Consider the following 22,669-nt stretch of genomic DNA (forward strand, 5'->3'; position numbering starts at 1 on the left):
CAGGAAGGCTTACTTTTCGATGATTTGGGAATTACAATATTCAGTCTCGCTACGACAAGCCTGTGTTCACTAATCCCTGTATCGGTTTTGATGCTCGTTATTAACTCAGAATTGTTTGTTGCTAAGAGGTCAAGTGTGTTTTTACAACCGTTTACTATTCGCGTGGGCTCATGAAGTAATTGCTGGAAATAATTTTTGGAGAATGCGTTTAGCACAGACTCTGAAGATATTCTATGCGTACCTCCGGAATTAAACATGTATTTCGCCAATATATCGAGGGTAAACTAAAGTCACCTCCAACTATTATCGTAAGAGTCGGGTATGTGTTGGAAATAAAACTCAAGTTTTCTTCGAACCTTTCATCAAATGTATCATCTCAATTGGGAGGTCGGTAAAAGAATCCAATTATTATTTTATTCCGGTTGCCAACAATAACCTCTGCCCATAATAACTCACAAGACGTATGTACTTCAATTTCTTGACTAGTTAAATTACTTGTGACAGCCAAAACACGACTCCGCAAACCATGTTTAGCTTATCCTTTCGGAACACCTCTAGGTTCTTCGCAAGAATTTCGGCTGTGCTTATATCCGGCTTTAGCCAGCTTTCAGTGCCTATACCGATTTGAGCATCAGTGCTTTCTATTAGCGCTTGGAGCTCTGGTACTTTCCCAACACAGCTACGACAATTTACAACTGTTATACCAATGGTCCCTGTATCTACGTTCCTCCTGTGTTCAGGCTCAACACTTTATGATTGAAGCTCTTCTTGTGTTTTCTCGAGACCCTCTAACCTAAAAAGAAACAAAAAATAACCAGTCCACGCCACACAGCTCTGCTACCCGTGTAGCCTCCTCCTGCGTATAGTGGAAATCTGACGTATTCAGCGGAACCCGAAACACAACCACCCTTTGGCGCAAGTCAAGCAATCTGCCGGCTACACGGTCGCAGAATTGTCTGGGCCTCTGATGAAAACCCTCCACACGGCTCTCTACCAGAGGTCCGAAATCGTTCCTGTCGGCTATGGTGAAGAAATGAATTAAAATTTGTCCCGCGGTCGGGACCGAAACCCGGCTGTCCTGCTTTGCTGATGTGTTAGCCATTTCACAACCGTCACAGTGTAGATAACATATCTGCACAGACTGCGTTAGTCCAATGCTCTCCATAACTATAGCTTCAGTTCACGCCTTCAGCCTATTTTCACTTTCTTAAATGGTTAGTATTATGGAGGCAGGGTTTACCCAAAATGTGAAAAGCTGCGGGCTATTCCATTACCGAAGAGCCTCGCCAATCCTGACGTTTTAAGAAGGGGAAAGTAGGCTGAAGGCATGACCTCAAGTTTGTGTTAGGGGTAGCACTGGATAAGGGTCCTCTGTGCAGCTGCTCTACCTGTACTGCTACAGTGGTGTAATGGCTAACGCATCTACCTCGTAAGCAGGAGGACTGGCTTCAAGTCTTCGCCGTGGTACAAATTCTGGTGTATTTCTGCAGCTTCTGTCATTGTCCAACAATTTTGTTATTGTGAATGTCTTAACTGTAATATTGGCTGACAAAACCAACATTGTCTTGGTATTCATTTTGCCGATTTTCTATTAGAAATGAAAACAAAAAGTTAACTGCGTTTGTAGTGCTATACCGAAAAAATTATATTCCATGTAGTCGTGAAGATGCCTTTCAAATTATAGAACAGTTGTACATAGTAATACACACCTTGCTCCAATGTATAAGTACAGTATCATAGACAGTTTCCGTACACTGGCGGCAACTACTTCACACGTACACAGGGCGATTTTGTAAACGTTTCTACGGCAACGCATTTTCGTGGTTTATACACATGGCTACTGTGTTCGTCTACAGCCGCTCGCACTTCGCAATTGAAAGCTACTAAAGGAGCTTTCAGATGTCGGGAACTTCCTTATGCTGATTTAGCCGTAGTAGCTGTAGCGTTATGAATATGTAGGAGAGTGATATGGCTGCCCAGAACTGGAAGGGGGTAGGGTGAATTTCTTTGTGTGGGCCAGGGCCTCAGGGCGAGGCGTGGCCACCTTAGCCAGAGTGCTGCGGCTGGGCAAGCCTGCATGGTTCAGCCAGGTGAAGAGTCGAGCAAAGAGCTGGATATGGGTAAAATCTCACTGTGGGGAATTTGGACGACTTTAGGCCGTTTAAGAGGAGAGACAATACTCCAAGAATTGGCGGAGCATCGCACAATGTCAAGGTGGCTAAGTTATAGCTCTTTGAGATTCGACAATAATTCACAGTCAAGTATTAATGGAAATCCAAATACATTGGTGACCTCAGATACATTAGACACATCCAATTCAAAAGCAATATTTTCAGTATATTCAAAACTATGGAAGTTAATATTCCACAATGAATAAACAATATCACAATTAATCTCTGAATTAATAATCTTCAAACGCTTCATGCATTTCCAGTATAAGATATTTCAGATCATAGCACTGCACTTTAGTCATCATCTCTCAGAAGTTACAAACCTTTATCTATTTGATTTCTTGATTTATTATGTTTCTTATATATTTCATTAGGCCTATGCAAATGTTGTTAGACTATCATATCTTCCACAATTACTCAGCAAATGAAGAAAGATTGATACTTTATATTTGGTATACTTGTGTATTTCCTTAATGAATGGTTTACTATTTGTCCAGTAACTTTATTAAAGATTAGTTACGACTGATAATACAAAATTATGGTAACTGATAGCGCAATCAGACACATGTGTTACCTGAAAACACTTTTCTAAAAGAGTGCCAAATGACTCATCTGAAAAACAGGTCTAAATAATCGCTTAAACAATGTTTAACGATAGTCTGCTGCAGTTAATTGTGAGTATACTTACACAAAAAAATTAGCTTATCTCTTTAGGAACAAACTTATATTTATAATTATTGTGAATAGTCTGAGTGTGACTGAATATTTATAACATTTCTTTCTTTAAATATTCTTGTAATACCTTAGTTTAGCCTGGTAAGTGGTCACGTTGAGTCAAATCATGCCTGCAGAACTCAAGAACAATGTATTTTTGGTGGGAATGTACTTCAGCCAATGGAAAAGCAAGCAGTATTGGAACACTATCGGAGTCAAGTGGAGGCTGAGACTTTTGCGAGTGAAGAACTCAAGGGATTCATTCCACACGTTTACGCTGTGTGCTTGAAGGAGGCAGACATGCCTGTAGTAATGGGTGGTATTTTATCATCTAGGTGATTGACTCTTGACTGTGAGTGGCTGCTACCATACTTTAATTTCTGATGGGACTTATTTTTCGAGTGTTTGATTGTCCTCCAGTGTTGGACTATAAATTTTCCCGCTTATGTTACAGAACTGAGGACAGACAGTGACTTCCTCTACTTTGTATTTCGTGAATGATCATACTGAACTCTGGAGTGTATAGAGCTGGTGAATATTGCGTCTAATGTGATTGAGAAAATAATTTAGTTTTCACTTATCTTTGATAACAATTCAGTTAGGGGATTGTGCTACCATTCTCGTAACGCTCCAAATATAACTTTTCTGCATTTTATAAGCGTGTTCCCTGTCTACATTTTAACTAAATATCTTAGGAGCACTTCCCGTTTATTTGATATTTCCTAACATGAATAAACATTATTAAACGTAATTTTTTGTCGTCTACATCAATTACAGACGTTAGAATTGAACCCTTGTTATTATGGTATTCAGTGAACTTCCGTTTTGTATTTCTCTTAATTATATTAACTCGCAATGCTATCCGATACATAAAGTACTTGACTGCAGTGTCACAGCTACCAGGTTACTATTTGCATCGAATTAGCTGGGGGGATGAAGGTACACGTCTGTGGCTTGACCCTATGACTACACCGAGCTCTTCTCTTTCAAACGGAGCCGCAGTTACCCATGGTAAAGTCTTTTAATTAGAAAAGCAAGTACACAACAGCAGTAGACTTTAGGTATCATCGCACTATGCCTTAGTATAGGGTGACCAAATTATTTTCGGAGAAAACGGGGACACATTCACCCAGGTGCCAATGGACACCTCATTCCACATATACCCAGGTTTCTTAATTTTAAATATTAACGTTTTGTTGAAACATTTTGTTAACCCGATTATTATAACTACCAAGAGGATACAAAAGATTGATGTAATCTAGGTTATCGTATAATTAATGGCATTTAATAAACGTGTGCAGTAATAAAGAAATGTATTAAGATTTTACGAAATTTTACAGTAATTCAACTTTTAATCAATTAATATTAACGTGAGCTTTTATATTACTGAGCACTTGTAGATGGAATTGACTGTCCTTGGAAAACAGTGTACTTTTCACTGCCTCCAGCCTTCTTAATCATGTCTTTGTTCTTTGAGACTCAGTGATAAAACTCGACACAATCCATTTTGTAGTTGTGCATTATCTGCAGGATTGCTTCAAGAGAGTCTATCTCCATTCTGTTTCCCACTGTTCTATGTGCTGGGATAGCAAATAAATACCTTGCAATCATTACCATCTCAGAGTAATGCTGAAGACAGTCACAGATTTTTTAAAAAAACTCATCTATCTCTCATGACATTCCAATGGTGTTGTTTTTCATCATTCCACTTGTGAAGACTTCAACAAAATTTGTCAGTATGCCGAACTGAACAAAGAGAATGGAATCATCGATTTCAATCTCTTTACTCTTCAAATAAGAAACTGTCTCTTCAACACTTTTCCATTTTGGCACTCTCTACAGTAACATCCAATCAAACACCGGCGATGAGGGTAAATATGAGGAGCTCCACTTAATGAGATATTCTACACAAGTGTCATAAAGCTTGTTAATTTCTTCTCTAAAACTCCTTTCCGCTGCTTCTGATACTTCTGATCTTTTAAGGACAGATTTACCATTAAAAGAAATGAACTGCTGTTCTCTCCTCTTAGTAATAGTTTCGAGAGTATTTTTCAAAACATCACTTACTTTTTTTTTAAACTTTTCGTGCTTCCCTCAATTTCCTTTAACCCATGCTGCAAAGTGCTAAGCTGACTGTGAATGAACCATAAGTCGGCTTCTCTTAAAGGGTTACTGAAAAACTGAACAAATATTCTGGGGGCTTTGTCTTCATTTAGGAAAATATCTTTTAACGGTTCAAACAGGCGGATTGCTCTTTCAGCTGCTGGAAACAGTGATAACCAGCGAGTTTTCGAGTGACACATTACATTTATATATTAAGTTCCCACATAATCACAGAACTCCTTAAGCCCCTCTGTTCTAATAGTATATATGTAAAAGTGTGAGTATACCTTCGTGACGATAGTTTCAACATCACAGCTTAAACTGTCAGCAGATGTCTGCACGCTATTGTGTAAAACATGTGTAGGGCACCCTATGCCCTCAATGTCTTCATGCAATGTTGCCTTTAATTTAATAAATACATTGCATTTGCCTTGTCTCTTTAAACCATCAAAATTTGTATTTGTGTTTTCTCCACAAAATGCCACACATTTATTTTTCTCAAGATCAAACATTGTGATAGTATTCATACACAATCTTGAAATTTCATCAGACGTTTCATTAGGTAGGGTACTCACCTTCAAAAGTTTGGTCTGAATTCCCTGATTAATATAAAAAACTGAACAACAAACGGAAATATTGTAGTGGCATCAGTGGATATCCCGTAGAAAGAAGACTTTCTGATGTATTCAAGGCTTTCCTTTACACTCTGGGGAGCAATAATAACCAATAGATTGTGGTCAGAGTCCACATCTGCCCCTGGAAATGTCTTACAATTTAAAACCTGGTTCCTAAATCTCTGTCTTACCATTATATAATGTACCTGATACCTTTTAGTATCTCCAGGGATCTTCCATGTATACAGCCTTCTTTTATGATTCTTGAACCAAGTGGTACCTATGATTAAGTTGTGCTCTGTGCAAAATTCTACCAGGTGGCTTCCTCTTTCATTTCTTTGCCCCAGTCCATATTCACCTACTACGTTTCCTTCTCTCCCTTTCCCTACTACCGAATTCCAGTTTCCAGTCACCCATGACTATTAAATTTTGATCTCCCTTCACTATCTGAATAATTTCTTTTATTTAATCAAACATTTCTTCAATTTCTTCGTCATTATATATATAATTGAAATAAGAACATCGTGAATTCATTGTCCCAGGAAGGGGAAACTTTATTGACACATTCCTGGGGTCAGATACATCACATGATCACACTGATAGAACCACAGGCACATAGACACAGGCAACAGAGCATGCACAATGTCGGCACTAGTACAGTGTATATCCACCTTTCGCAGCAATGCAGGCTGCTATTCTCCCATGGAGACGATCATAGAGATGCTGGATGTAGTCCTGTGGAACAGCTTGCCATGCCATTTCCACCTGGCGCCTCAGTTGGACAAGCGTTCGTGCTGGACGGGCAGACCGCGTGAGACGACGCTTCATCCAGTCCCAAACATGCTCAATGGGGGACAGATCCGGAGATCTTGGTGGCCAGGGTAGATGACTTACACCTTCTAGAGCACGTTGGGTGGCACGGGATACATGCGGACGTGCATTGTCCTGTTGGAACAGCAAGTTCCCTTGCCGGTCTAGGAATGGTAGAACGATGGGTTCGATGACGGTTTGGATGTACTGTGCACTATTCAGTGTGCCCTCGACGATCACCAGAGGTGTACGGCCAGTGTAGGAGATCGCTCCCCACACCATGATACCGGGTGTTGGCCCTGTGTGCCTTGATCGTATGCAGACCTGATTGTGGCGCTTACCTGCACGGCGCCAAACACGCATACGACCATCATTGCCACCAAGGCAGAAGCGACTCTCATGGCTGAAAACGACACGTCTCCATTCGTCCCTCCATTCACGCCTGTCGCGACGCCACTGGAGGCGGGCTGCACGATGTTGGGGCGTGAGCGGAAGACGGCCTAACGGTGTGCGGGACCGTAGCCCAGCTTCGTGGAGACGGTTGCGAATGGTCCTCGCCGATACCCCAGGAGCAACAGTGTCCCTAATTTGCTGGGAAGTGGCGGTGCGGTCCCCTACGGCACTGCGTAGGATCCTACAGTCTTGGCGTGCATCCGTGCGTCGCTGCGGTCCGGTCCCAGGTCGACGGGCACGTGCACCTTCCGCCGACCACTGGCGACAACATCGATGTACTGTGGAGACCTCACGCCCCACATGTTGAGCAATTCGGCGGTACGTCCACCTGGCCTCCTGCATGCCCACTATACGCCCTCGCTCAAAGTCCGTCAACTGCACATACGGTTCACGTCCACGCTGTCGCGGCATGCTACCAGTATTAAAGACTGCGATGGAGCTCCGTATGCCACGGCAAACTTGCTGACACTGACGGCGGCGGTGACACACAGTCAACATGGGTTTAATAAACATCATTCCTGTGAAACGCAATTAGCTCTTTATTCACATGAAGTGTTGAGTGCTACGGAGAAGGGATTTCAAATCGAATCCGTATTTCTGGATTTCCGGAAGGCTTTTGCCACTGTACCACACAAACGGCTCGTAGTGGAATTGTGTGCTTATGATATATCGTCTCAGTTATATGACTGGATTTGTGATTTTCTGTCAGAGGGGTCACAGTTCGTAGTAATTGAAGGAAACTCATCGAGTAAAACAGAAGTGATTTCTGGCTTTCCCCAAGGTAGTGTTACAGGCCTTTTGCTGTTCCTTATCTATATAAACTATTTTGGAGACTATCTGAGCGGCCGTCTTCGGTTGTTTGCAGATGACGCTGTAGGTTATCGACTAATAAAGTCATCAGAAGATCAAAACAAACTTCAAAACGATTTAGAAAAGCTATCTGAATGGTGCGAAAAGTGGCAGTTGACCCTAAATATCACTTAGAAAAGTAACAGACCTACTAAGGATTGTCCGTCCTCTTTTAGTATGCTGCTGCGCGGTGTGGGGTCTTTACCAGATATGACTGATGGAGTACATCGATAAAGTTCAAAGGAAGGCATCAACTTTGTATTATAGCGAAATGTGGGAGAGAGTGTCACAGAAATGATACATGATTTGGGATGGAAATCAATAAAAGAAAGGCGTTTTCCATTGCGACGGAATCTTCTCACGAAAAATCCTATCACCAACTTTCTCCTCCGAATGCGAAAATATTTGGTTGACAGCTACCTACATAGACAGGAACGATCACCACCATAAACTGCGGGAAATGAGAGCTCGTACGGAAAGATGTAGATGTTCATTCTTACTGATCGCTATACAAGATTGAAATAATAGAGAATTGAGAAGGTGGTTCGATGAACCCTCTGCCAGGCACCTGAATGCGATTTTCAGAGTATCCATGTAGATGTAGATGTAGCTTCTGTAATTATCGTACATAAAGCTGAGATTCATATGTGGCAAGGAAAACGTAATTATGTAATATCTATAGCATTGCAGTGTTTACGCATTTACTCCACCCATACATAAGGGAGTTTAATTTAGTGTTGGGATAGTTAGAAAGCAATACGTTACAAATGCTGCGCAGCTAGCGCCATTCGACGGCCAACACCGCGGTTCCTGGTGTGTCCACTGTGCCGTGCGTGTGATCATTGCTTGTACAGCCCTCTCGCAGTGTCTGGTGCAAGTATGGGGGGTCTGACACACCGGTGTCAATGTGTTCTTTTTTCCATTTCCAGGAGTGTACATATCCTTGTTCTTTTTTCCATTTCCAGGAATATATATATATATATATATATATATATATATATATATATATATATATATATATTATTTACTACCTTCTACTGGAGATGTGGTTTGTGGCTCCCTGACCGGCAAGGATGATGAACTACACCTGTTTCATTATCACTTGTTAAGCACATATCGTGAACTCCTGATTAACATTGTCCATACGGTGGAGCGTATACGACAGCACACATTGCACTGACACATCTTGCAGAAACACGAAAATATCATCTGCCACTTCTTTCTCACTCTTCGTAATTCCTTTCTGACGAAATGTCAATTTCAAGAATGTCATTGAAGATATAGTGAAATATTTGCTTTATTTATCGTTGCAATTGCTCTGGTCTCTATCAACACCTCTGTTACAGCAGAACTGTTATGTATTACATGTTGAATAATTTCAAACATGCTCCGTAGCCTCATTCTGTGCTCACCATTGGATATGTCCACATCAGTAGCTAGTATATGTCGTTCTATTTCCTCGACATCTTTGACGTTGGTGATTACTAATGACGTCTCCTCTGGGTAGTACAGTCCTTCTGTAAGAACGAATCTGCGGTAGTGACAAAGTTTGGCTTTGATAGACAGCGATTTGTTGTTGTACATATTTTTAAACACAGAGCGAGAAGAGGTTTCATAACGACTAAGATCAACGCTAAGTAGACTTAATGCAGTTTCTCTCAACGAGTTTTATTTGCTACTCTTTCGTTTTTAGTGTTTCAAATAAGTCCAGCTAGGTATTTCAAGTGTTTAACTTGTTTGATATCGCCGTACGTGGTTGCAATAAATGCAAAATTTGGCCTCTGGGACTCTACGTACTGTGTATTTTTGAAAGGGATTTAGACTTTAGTCCTGACGGCGGTCTTATGCAGATTTTCTGACTGGCTTCAAGAGTCTTAATAATTGTTGCTATGTCGTCAGCAAGAGCTAGGCACTTTGCATTGACTCGTTTACCTTTCTTTCCCGTATTTCTTCCATGTTTATCTGTCTCCCGCCTTCTGGGGGTCTTATCGAGTACTAGGTTGAACAGCAGGGGCGACAGTCTATCATCCTATTTGTACAATTTTTCCATTTACTTTAGTCTTTAAAAGGAAATGTCCTGCATTTTTGTATACATTTCGACTTTTGTGTAAACCTTCCTGCAGACTAGAATATGTGTGTTCGATATTCTTTACGTGACCAGTCTTACGACGGCAATGTTGTTGTCTCCCAGTTGTTTTCTTACTTCTTTCAGCAAGTGAGTCTATGAGACTATTATAATGCAGCTTTCGCATGCTCTTACTACTCAATCCTATAACTTCTGAAATAAAGAGGAACAAGACATCAAAGTACAAAGTTTATATTTCGAAATTTGTTTACATAGGAAATATATTGTTGACAATACATCTTTTACTTTATTTCACTGCACTGTGCTTTGTGACTGATTTAACAAAACACTGCGTTGACATACTGATTTATGTCTTGTGTGGTGAGTGCGGAACCTCCTACAGGTTGTACTGGCTGGGCAGCTGCTTGGTGCGGAAGACTTCTGCCATAAATCCAACTGATTCCTTGGGTGTCCTCGTCCTGTTTGGACTGCTAGTATCCACCTCGTACAGCCCGAACGTAACCCTGCATTGAGAAATATAAAAGTGTTCACTCACTCAAATGTCACTATGCGGCGATGCATATGTCAAAATATGGGACAATCACTTACCCTCAGAGTATCAGCTGCTACAGCTAGCTATGTTGTACTGTACAAGACATTAACTACGAATCTTGTTCCGTTCAGTGTCACACTCGGTTTTGCGTTTCCGTATTCCCCACATTCACAAACTAAGTAGGACCGGCTAATAATAAGTGCTCTCAATTAATTTTAGTTTTGTTTTGGGTTTCAAATATCTTACCTTACCAATACTGGTAGCTTGTTGAAGACATTTGCATGGCTTAGTTGCGTGAATTGTCGGTTAAGCCGGCCGGAGTGAGCGTGCGGTTTAGGCGCCACAGTCTGAAGCCGAGCGACCGCTACGGTCGCAGTTTCTAATCCTCCCCCGGGCATGGATGTGTGTGATGTCCTTAGGTTAGTTAGGTTTAATTACTTCTAAGTTCTAGGCGACTGATGACCTCAGAAGTTAAGTCGCGTAGTGCTCTGAGCCATTTTTTTAGGCTAAGCTTATACAATTATTTCTAACTAATGATGTTACCACAAACATATAATGCGACAGGGATATTGAGTTAGTCCAACAACCTAGACGCCCCTTTCCATGATGTGGTAAGCTTTTAATAACGAGGGACTGTAACTCATAAATAATTGAGCTGCTGGCTGAAAGTCCTTAGCTGCGCAGATTAAAGCGGATATCTCCGTGTACAGCTGCACTACCATCTATAAATCGTCAGGTAACAAGGTACACTTTTCTTTCACAATCAACACGAAATAAAACAAAGGGAAGAATAGGGAAACAGTTCGTGCGGAGACCAACATTGTATACACGCTCACAACAAAAAAGAAATCAGAGACGGCATTTATATCAAGGAATTCTGATTTCAATTAAATTCAGTTAGTGTTAAGAGGATACACATTCAGCAACAACATAATTCAATGTCAACTTAATCTGCGGTGTAGTATCCTCTACACAACGTCACACAGTAGCAGTATTGTGTTCATATGGATCAACAGGAATGACTTTCCACCATAATCGATATTAATCTTGACCATCAACATAAGAACATTCAAAAATGTCAATTATTTGTAATTAATATGATACATCATTTGAACAACAAAGAATTTATTATCTACGTTAAATAGCGGCCGAATTCTTCTTGAATACTGTGTGGAAGCAGAACGTCCGAAACAGTAACAACAAATACAAAGGTGCGTGTGTTATGGTTCTGTACGATTGGCGGTTAACATCATGAAATATCCCACGATACAAGTGTACCCGAGTACGGTAAATTTTAAACGATTAGTTAACTGTAGGACGCTGCATGCAAATGACAAATTGTGAATATTCTGATAAAAAGACGACTCTCCTGGTTTTTGTTTGTTACGTGTGTCATTCTGAAGTCCTTTCCCCTTGAAATATAACGCCTCTGTAAAATTTTGCATGTCTGACACTCCTAATTCAGGTAGCGATGCGTCGCTATAGCATTCCGCTGGATGTTACAGCCTCTGATGGATGTAAAACCGCTGTAATCACTTAGCTGCTGCACACACCGCCATACCTACTAATCAGGCAGGCGTGTCGAGAAAAATTTTACCCAGAGTTTAGTGGCCTGCTTCAGCAACTGAAGAAAATGAAACTCATTGACCCAGAAGCGAGGTACTGACGTAGATCGTTGGGTCTAATAAAACGACGACAGTCACGGTAATAACCTCTTAGCTAAAGTGCAAGAAACAATTAAGAGATATTTGTATTCCTCTAACATGACTCCTGAAACTGAAACATTTAGTTATGCGTAAACAATGTTATTTCGTACACCTTAGATCTGGGTTGGCGTGTATCGATAACTATGAGTGTTTTTGTGAGGTGAAAAGTAGTGCTGTAGCATATGATAAGAGTATTAGCATGACATGGTCCAACGTTTGTCTGGAAGCACTGCCTTGCTTATACACATGTTACTGTTCACTAATTTTAAATTTTACAAGTCAAATCCCATAAGTGTTTTACCTCCGCTGCTTTAAGATGCAGTATTCTGGGTCAAACGAACATCCAAGGAAGTGAAAAAGGAAGTTCGAACCTCAAAGGGACAGAAATTTCAGTTCCTGAGCCCGGTTATTTGTTGCTGAACAGTAAGAGCGGTAGAGAAGACACGACTACCTCGCAGAATTAGGAGATCACAACTGTTGAAAAGACGGGAGATGACATGAATGCTGCTCATGGATCAACGAAGACAGATCTTGTACTACAGATGGCGTAATGATGTCATAGAGCATCATGACATCACTGATAGAAACTATTTTCATCAAAAGTAATCAGTCGTAGTGAAATGTAGATGCAGAATGCACAAAAACCGTCCAGAAACGCACGTGTTTGGAGGAAGTGATACCTTAACTGCAGCAGTATTACAAAGTAAGAAGTAATGTTATTCAGTGCATATATAGTGTCCCACCTTCAGTAGTCGATGTGTAGGTTGAAGATAAACGGCATATATATATGAAAGGAAAAAAAGGAAGACAAGCATTTAACTTACGTTGATGACGGAAAAAAGCTCCGACTGTGGAAGTTTCAGAAGGAAACCCCGTGTCCTTTTAATGAAACAATGTTGGTACTCCACATAAGCAGCTGTGCCATTTCGTACGTTAGCAGACCTGTGGAAAGTGGTAACCCGAAGAAATGGGGAATGGTTCTAGCAACGATACGTGCTTCAAATGAGGAGATTCATTGACATAATCAACATCGACATGGGGTGTATTGTTGGGGTCCGGATAATGCGAAAGAGCAGCTGGCCGCCTGTTCGCGTGGTACTGCCGTAATCGTCCGTAGAATGTGGCTGAATGAGAGTGATACCACGAGGTGGCGACAAGGTGTTGGACAGCCAAGTCTCTATAGCGTAGAGAAAATTCTGCTCTGTAAACCATGAACTATGGCAATCTGTAATGGATTACAGTGCTTGTGCATGCAGAAGTGTATTTAAGCACACTCTACAGCACACTCTGCCGAACAACAGTCTCTGCAAATGACCTCATTATCGTTCCATGTTGAACAATTCATCGTTATTTACGATTTGAGTGGGTACAGAATCATCGATACTGGATCCTAGCTCAGTATGAACGTGTGGTCTGGTCAGATGAATGTCTCTTCTTATTACACCGTCATACCTGGGAACGGCTACTCAAGACATCCACAACACTGCATACGCCGGCCAGTGTGCGCGGTATTATACTATGGGAGGCTTTCATATAGACTGCCACGGAACCTGTGGTGGCAACCGAAGGCACCGTGACGGCTGTGGACTGCCTAAACGTATTTGAAGGCCATCTGTATCTTCTGACGTCTGATGTCTTTTCTGACGACGATGGCATATTCCCCAAAAGGTAACTGTCTGTGGTTCAAATGGCTCTGAGCACTATGGGACTTAACATCTATTGTCATCAGTCCCCTAGAACTTAGAACTACTTAAACCTAACTAACCTAAGGACAGCACACAACACCCAGCCATCATGAGGCAGAGAAAATCCCTGACCCCACCTGGAATCGAACCCGGGAACCCGGGCGTGGGAAACGAGAACGCTACCGCACGACCACGAGATGCCGGCTAACTGTCTGTGCCACAGGGACAAAATCGTGCTGTAGTGGTTTTATAAGAGTGACTGTGAAATGACCTTAGCGTCATGGACAACAAATTCGCCTTATGGGAACCCAGTGGAATACATCTGGAACGCTGTGGTCGGTCAACTCCGCGCCCGAAAACCACAGACCCGTAAGTTACGGGAATTGCGTGTCGTGTGTGTGTGTGTGTGTGTGTGTGTGTGTGTGTGTGTGTAAACGTCTGGCTCTACATACCTCCATTGAAGTAGCGGAATCGCTACCCATTTGGAAAAAAAGTGCTAATAAAGTGTCTGAGCAATTAGGTGTAATACGTGCATCGCAGTCTCTCAGTTATCTAGTTTGTTTCCACAAACGTTGCTAGAGAAATATGCTGCCGAGACCGATGCAAGATTGAATAAACGCCTTTCCGATAGGTTACCCCATTGTCAAAATTAAACAGTTATACCAGCAACATTTCGGTCTGTCTGCAGTGGCCCTTTTCAGGGCGTTTAACTTGTTACCGGAGGAGGATTGCTGTATAGATTGTCGAAACGTCGGTTTTGTAGTTATTGTAACTCTTCCTAACACCGAAACTATTTTATTTATACTACTAGAGATATTCGATTCACTTTGTAGCGACGTAAAAGTGAATGTACCAGCACATGGCACTTTACCACAGTGTTGTAGAGTAGGTATCACCCCTCTCCTTTTTCTCTCTTCTCTGCGTCATAAATTTTTTTATCATCTTCTACAATCTAAGTGAAGCCTTTCAGATAATATGGTAGAATAATCATTTCGGCACTGCTTTGTACTAAGCTCACAGAATGGCGCAGTGCTTTATTGATTAGTACGTATTGTTTATCTGTATTATTTCATCTGTCATGTAAAAATACGTCAATTACTCACGTGAATCCATTGTTCCATTCCAGGGTGTCCATGAGACTCCACGCCGTATATCCTATAACCGGAACACCATCAGTGTATATCGCCTCTAAGACGGCTCCGAGGTATTCCTACAAGTAATACGGCATATTTCAGATAATGAAATGAGTTCCGGAAGATAAAAAAGGTTACTATACTAGTGTGGAAATTACTACTTACAGTATAGTACTCGATGCGGTCAGTGTCGTTGCGTCCTCCGAGATTCAAGTAACCGTTCTCTGTTATAATGATCGGATATCCTGGATATTGATTGGCAACCCAGTTAAGTTGATTCCGAAGTCCCCAAGCATGATGCTGAAAATTAAGATACTTGTTATATAAGTTATTCTTATTTGCACCTGTTTGCACAATACGGATGCTCAGCTGTTTTAGTTCCATAATAGTTACAATGTGGTGTCCTTGTAGTTCACATCCTTTTGTTCTAATACTCGTTCGCATAGAAAAACATCTAAATCGGCTCATAATTTAAAATGGAAGTAGTTTTTTTGCAGGTTCTTAAAGGTAGTAACACAGAATACTAATTCCAACACGTTTCTTCTCTCGGTAACTCTTAGGTCTATAGCGAACACTAATGTATGTGTGTAGGGAAATTTCTCAGAACAAAAAGTCTGCGTTAGTTCCATACTAAGATAAATTTGGGAGAAGTGCCACCAGCATAGTACAATGCCCACTGATAGGAACTTTACGCCACCACCTCTCTTCCTCTTAGTAACTGCTTCTTCAACCAGTATTCGAACCGGTTACCTCTGATGTGATTGCTACTACGCAGGCGTGCGTTGGCAACCCCGGAACCTGAGTGGGATTCTCTGACTATCAAGTCGACACTACTAACGGTCGTTCTGAATAACTTGTTTTTTATGTTTCACTTATTTCCAGTGCCATTCCGTACCTTCCTGTGTTCGATCACATGACGAATAATATTACGTATGAGATGTGTACAGAATGTAGTCATAATTGTTAACAGTCCTTTGGTATAAGCTGTAAAATAATGTTGGCATTAAATTACATTTTGTTGTGTACAAATAAGCTCTTCGTGCGGTGTATTTCATGTGTAGTGACAAATATTTTAAGTGTAACGTTTATTTTCAAGTTCGTAATTTAGTGTATAACAAATTTTCTTTAAGATTTTACAGACATTTACGAGCCATTTAGCAAAGATAATTAATATTACACTGCAGACACTGAAGATATTAATAACAAGCAAAGTATATTCTCTTTTTTAAAACGTACCTACTCAAGTGCTTCGATGTAGTGTATAGCTCCTACTAATTCCTCAGTTATTTGTTTTTCAAACATTATACTGATTTATAAACAGTTCTTTATATTGGCCAGCGTTACATTCTATTACACATATACAGGGTGTTTCAAAAATGACCGGTTTATTTGAAACGGCAATAAAAACTAAACCAGCAGCGATAGAAATACACCGTTTGTTGCAATATACTTGGGACAACAGTAAATTTTCAGGCTGACAAACTTTCGAAATTACAGTAGTTACAATTTTCAACAACAGATGGCGCTGCAAGTGATGTGAAAGATATAGAAGACAACGCAGTCTGTGGGTGCGCCATTCTGTACGTCGTCTTTCTGCTGTAAGCGTGTGCTGTTCACAACGTGCAAGTGTGCTGTGGACAACATGGTTTATTCCTTAGAACAGAGGATTTTTCTGGTGTTGGAATTCCACCGCATAGAACACAGTGTTGTTGCAACAAGACGAAGTTTTCAACGGAGGTTTAATGTAACCAAAGGACCGAAAAGTGATACAATAAAGGATCTGTTTGAAAAATTTCAACGGATTGGGAACGTGACGGATGAATGTGCTGGAAAGGTAGGGCGACCGCGTACGGCAACCACAGAGGGCAACGCGCAGCTAGTGCAGCAGGTGATCCAACAGCGGTCTTGGGTTTACGTTCGCCGTGTGCAGCTGCGGTCCAAATAACGCCAACGTCGACGTATCGTCTCATGCGCCAGAGTTTACACCTCTATCCATACAAAATTCAAACGCGGCAACCCCTCAGCGCCGCTACCATTGCTGCACGAGAGACATTCGCTAACGATATAGTGCACAGGATTGATGACGGCGATAAGCATGTGGGCAGCATTTGGTTTACTGACGAAGCTTATTTTTACCTGGACGGCTTCGTCAATAAACAGAACTGGCGCATATGGGGAACTGGAAAGCCCCATGTTGCAGTCCCATTGTCCCTGCATCCTCAAAAAGTACTGGTCTGGGCCGCCATTTCTTCCAAAGGAATCATTGGCCCATTTTTCAGATCCGAAACGATTACTGCATCACGCTATCTGACATTCTTCGTGAATTTGTAGCGGTACAAACTGCCTTAGACGACACTGCGAACACATCGTGGTTTATGCAAGATGGTGCCCGGCCACATCGCAAAGCCGACGTCTTCAATTTCCTGAATGAATATTTCGATGATCACACGAAACATACAGTAGGCGGCGTGGATTGGCCTCCCTATTCGCCAGACGTGAAACCCTGTGACTTCTTTCTGTGGGGACACTTGAAAGACCAGGTGTACCGCCAGAATCCAGAAACAATTGAACAGCTGAAGCAGTACATCTCATCTGCATGTGAAGCCATTCCGCCAGACACGTTGTCAAAGGTTTCGGGTAATTTCATTCAGAGACTACGCCATATTATTGCTACGCATGGTGGATATGTGGAAAATATCGTACTAACAAAACTGTCGGCAGAATCAGGGCTTTCAGTCGTCAGCGTCCATGATGACAGAATCAAATAGGAGTTTAAGTGCCATGACAGGCGGCCGGAATTGTATATCCCTAAGTACTTCGCCGTAGGCCTGACGCGCGACGGTGCTTGGTTACTAGCGGTGTAAACACACAACACGCCACTATCCACTCACTGGTAGTTTCTCGGACACAGCAGTTTGCATGAACGACTGCCTTGAATTTCCTCATTTAATATCGAAACAAAAGAAGACAGACGAATGAGGATTGAAGTTTTACGTCCGGATTACAAGGTAAGTTAATTGGAGATGTAGCTTTGATCAGATTTATTACTACTGGAGGGGAAGGAAGCGGCCAAGGCCATGTGAAAGAAACACTCCAGAGCTTGCATGGATGACCGCACAAATCCGATGACTGGATGCCTGACCCAGGAACTGAACCAAGGTCTCTTGAATGTGAGTTCAAGGCCTTAGCCATGACATCATCTCGGGTTTACAGACCTGATTTTGGTATAGGCACTGCCATTTTATAGCTAAGTCGATGCACAGTAAACAGGGACTGAAAAGAGAGGGGTGTTACCCAATATTACCTGTAATTTTCGTGGGTAAAATTTTAGTACAATTCGGAAAGCGAAAGTGTATATTGCTTATGCGCTATTACGGCAGACATCAGACGCTTCCCTCTACTGTTCGCTTTCTTTGTCGCTTCTATACAAAACTGCACACATGAAGCACTATCGCTGGCATATTTTGTTTCGAGACTTTTACACAAAACTGCACAGAGAAAGCAAAAACGCCGATATGTTTAGTTTGAGGGCGCAGATTTAATGAGCTGTGGAAAAGTCTGAAAGATAATGGGAAATGTTTAAGTGACTGCAATGACTAAGGTTCTCGTGATTCTGTGTTAATTTTCTCAAAAATTCCTAGCTCTGGCGAATAATCGCTAACAATGGAGACGTAAAAGTTTTCAAAAACTGGGAGTCACTTGTACAATTCAAATTCAAGTTAATAGTTTGCCAGTGTGCGAAAACGCATCTAACGATGACTCAGAATTTTTGTGACAACGTGAGGAAACTCACTGAAGAAGGGATATGTTAATGTAGAGCCCAAAATACCGCGGCGTCGGTGAAAGCTCGGTCACGCCACGCCACGGAGTGTGTGTCTGGACAGTACCATTTAAATTCCTACTTCCTACTTCCAACCACGTCGGTAGCATAAAACCACGCACGGCACTGTTGCGTTAGTTACATGTGTAAATCGACCTTTTATCAGTGACTGTGTGTTGTGTCGTAGGGTTGTGTCTGCTGTTAGCTACTACTACCCCGCCGGACGCGGTGGACTCGCGGTTCTAGGCGCTCAGTCCGGAATCGCGTGACTGCTACGGTCGCAGGTTCGAATCCTGCCTCGGGCATGGATGTGTGTGATGTTCTTAGGTTGGTTAGGTTTAAGTAGTTCTAAGTTCTAGGGGACTGATGACCCTAGATGTTAAGTCCCATAGTGCTCAGAGCCAGCCTACTACCCCACGTCAATACAGATGCTTAATTTCGGTCGGAACGAAGTAGTGAAGTGACGAAAGAACTGCCACATCAGATTCGGTGAGTAGTGAAATTGTCAGTGTCGAGTTAAAGTAGTAGCGAAACAGCAAAGAAGACTAAAACATATTTTCGTAAATATAGCTCCGATTTTTCAAAACTCGGGATTGTGAATTCTGGTACTGAGATACAGCCTGCATCTCAGTGGAAGATTCGTTACGAAACGCTATGAAACGTACGTATCATACTATCAAAACTTGTAACGCATCTATCAACTAAACATCCTTCATGTACAGGGAAGTCTCCCAATGTCTTTTAAGTCATTATTAGGAATTTTTCTACAATTAAATCCAGCGCTTAAAACTTTTCAAAGTGGAGCGTACTAACAACAGCCATTTATTACCTACCTCTCTTAACTTCAAATAAGGGGTAAGCTTCACTCTGTGCTAGAAGAACTTCGCACACCTGCAGGAAAAGTTATAAATTTGCTTTGTTTGATGAAGAATGTAGCCAAAGAAATAAATGAAATGCCTATGGAAATAACTGATGATATATCTCAAAATGTGAAAGAACCCCTCATTACTGGCTTGAAAGAAAGCGAATATTTTTCGCTGCTTCTTGTCGGGAGATAAAAGTTTTCCTGGTCAGGGTAATTTTGGTCGACATTGAGTCGAATGCTGAAGCACAACAGTTGTTTCGGCTATCTTTTCCGACAAAAACGTTTGGTGAAGGGCTTTTCAAATCGGTTGACAAACCTGTGGAAGAAACTGAAGTAGATTAGAAAGAGTGTAGGTTTGACAACTGACGGGAGTGTGTGAGGTAGCATTTATAATAGCTTAGTCGACAAAGTTAGCATCGAGAGGCTATTGAACATAAAGGTTTTGACGAATGTCTCGTAAAGATCTTGGCAATGTAGTAGAAATCGTCAACTTTATTTAACAAAGTTTAGTGGCTGGCGAGACTTGAAGTGTTGTCAGGACTTTATTTACTGGTGGAGATTGTGATCGATGAAAACCGTTTTAGGCAGACTGCATATCTGTCGGTGTCCTCGACATTCTTGAGGGCAACGACTTTCATAAGCTTATTTTGCAACACAAACTAGAAGCAATGATAGGGAAGCTTCAGCTATGTGCTTAAAATGTGGAACAAGATCCTTGGACGTATTTCCAGTCTTATATGACTTTCTGGGAACCAGCGAAAAGAAAATCAATAAAACAACAGCTGCAACCATACTAGGTCAGTTAAAATCTTTGAATTCCAGCTTTAAGTAATTTAAAATTATATGTTTTCTTGAATATTATGCAAATAATTTTAGTAGGTCTAATTGTAAACATTAAATTCCCTTAAACAGAAATATCATTGATAACAGTTAATTTCCCAAATACTACATTTTGTATAACTAATACTAAAGAACTTTAGTTATCTGTTGTATACCATAAGTACATGTATTCTTGTTCATTCGTATGAGTGTGAAATCCCTTAACTATACGTACTAGAGCAGTATTTAAGCCTTTTCATTTTTATTTTCGGAACTATTTCCCTAAAAACGAGGGCGGAATACAATGCATCAGAAATCTCTTTGAAAAATGGTACCAACAAAAAATTGAAAATGTCATCAAGTAATGAAGACTAGTTAACTAAAATAACACGTGTCAATTCTGTAAAATCCATTTCTGAAACAACACCATTCGTCTCGTTCTGGATAAGTGCTCGGCAATAGTAGGCAGCAATTGCCAAAATTGTGCTGAGACAATGACTGGCTTTTCACCAACCTGTTTATGTGAATGATACTTCTCAGCTTCATTTTTTGGAAAAAATCGGTACAAAAATCGACTAAATGTGGAAAATGATTGAGGCTAAAATTAAAGATACTGAGTGTGAACAAACAATATAAGAAACCTTATTGGTTTGTTTTAACGTTGACCACTCGACTTTGAGTTTATATATTGTAGTGACAGTTAAATGAAGACAACAAAAACCTTGCCTTTATAAAAGACAAATATTTTTCAATGCTTTTGGGGGATGTACAGTATCATTTAATAATTATGCCTATTGACATCGTGAATATGATTTATATACGAGGAGTGACCTAAATACACAATGAATAATTTTATTATTAACAAAATTAATAGTTTTAAATTGAATTTTATTAAATCTTCTTCAACGTTGAATATGGAAGCATTTCTTGAAGACTTATTTTAGAAGGGCGTTCAGCTGCTCTGTCGTCACCCTCTCAATGTCTGCTTCGGTGTCAAAACTTTTTTTTAAGCTCGTTTTTAGGTTTGGGGAGAGCCAGAAGTCGCATGGTGATAAATGTGGCGGATGTGGACTGACAGAAACACGTTTTTCGTCCAAAAGCTCGAGAATCAAAAGTGAGATGTGGCATGGCACACTGTCGTGATGAAGAAGGAAGCTATTAGGCAATCTTTCTGGTCTTTTCCTTCTTATATCGATTCCCAAACTTTGCAGTACGCGTCTACAGTTGTCCCCCGTGGAACGAACGCTCATACAACTATGCCCTCAATATCGAAAAAAAAAGAGTATGACTTTGAGATTATATATTAACTGCCGTGCCTTTTTAGAGTGAGAAGATACACTATTTTCGTCTCAGGGTCTTACTCAAGGACCAAAATTTAAAATCCAATTACAATTTCGACATGAAGGCCCGATATGAATAAAGACGAACCTGAATTCCATGCAGACGGACACACGACTTCCCTTGTGTTCATCATTCAAAAGTATGGGAACATAATTTGCACTCACTCACTTCACATATAAGTTATCGGTTAAAATGCATTTCACGGACCTGAATAAATTGCTATGACTTTCAGTAAGCGCCAGAATATTTATTCCCCCGTTCAAATGGACAATTTTTGCCACTTTTTGCACATTGTCTTGTTGTTGTGGTTATAGGACGTCCTGAATGTTGCTCGCTCGATTCTTTTCCGCTTTTAAATCGCTCATATCGCTTGCAAACAATCTTCAGCGTTAGAGTATTATCGTACGCCAACTAAACAACTAAAACATTTCATGAGTGTCTTTGGCACGTCTTTGCAATTTAATGTTAAGGTATTGTTCAAAATCCAAGATGCGTAATGGACACGGTAAACATATCACATTGCTAACGTCTGTAGACGCGGATTGACGACTCAGAACATGTTCCACTTTGACGCTGCTTGTCTCAACGGACCAGGCTTTCGGACAAATTACACCAAATGGTTCACTGTATTGTTTGACCACACCGTATCTATGTATGTCGCTTCTATATTTGTATACTTGTATATTCGGTTACTGGGCCTCTAATTTTTTTTTTTTATAAAGTAGGTGGTCTGCAAATCTAAAACTTTTAGAAACTACTGAACTATTCATTGACACCATTTGTGATCCTTCTTTTGATTTTTTAGTTCAGCAAATTATGTTTGCAAGCTATACATGTTCTTACCATCTTTTGTTATTGTAACAAAAGTCCAACCAAGACGTTCATTACAATCGCAAAACACGGTATTGGTTACTCAATTTGTATAGCTGGGACTGTGGAAAAAGAGACTGGAAAACAAAGAAGACAAC

At 40.9% G+C, this 22,669-nt stretch overlaps 1 protein-coding gene across 1 annotated transcript in view; it reads right to left on the bottom strand.

Moving 5' to 3' along the window:
• Positions 1-10,015: 10,015 nt before the first annotated feature.
• LOC126281665 (myrosinase 1-like) overlaps positions 10,016-22,669 on the bottom strand; it is a 37,511-nt gene continuing 24,857 nt past the window's right edge. Inside the window, exons 9-11 of the mRNA XM_049980813.1 lie at positions 15,022-15,156; positions 14,827-14,933; positions 10,016-10,303 (exon numbers count right to left, since the gene is read on the bottom strand). Of these exons, the coding sequence (XP_049836770.1) occupies positions 10,177-10,303; positions 14,827-14,933; positions 15,022-15,156 (369 nt within the window). The 3' untranslated portion in view covers positions 10,016-10,176. The remainder of the gene's footprint in view (positions 10,304-14,826; positions 14,934-15,021; positions 15,157-22,669) is intronic.

This window comes from Schistocerca gregaria, chromosome 7 (assembly GCF_023897955.1).
Source record: "Schistocerca gregaria isolate iqSchGreg1 chromosome 7, iqSchGreg1.2, whole genome shotgun sequence".
NCBI classification, from domain to species: Eukaryota; Metazoa; Arthropoda; class Insecta; order Orthoptera; family Acrididae; genus Schistocerca; species Schistocerca gregaria.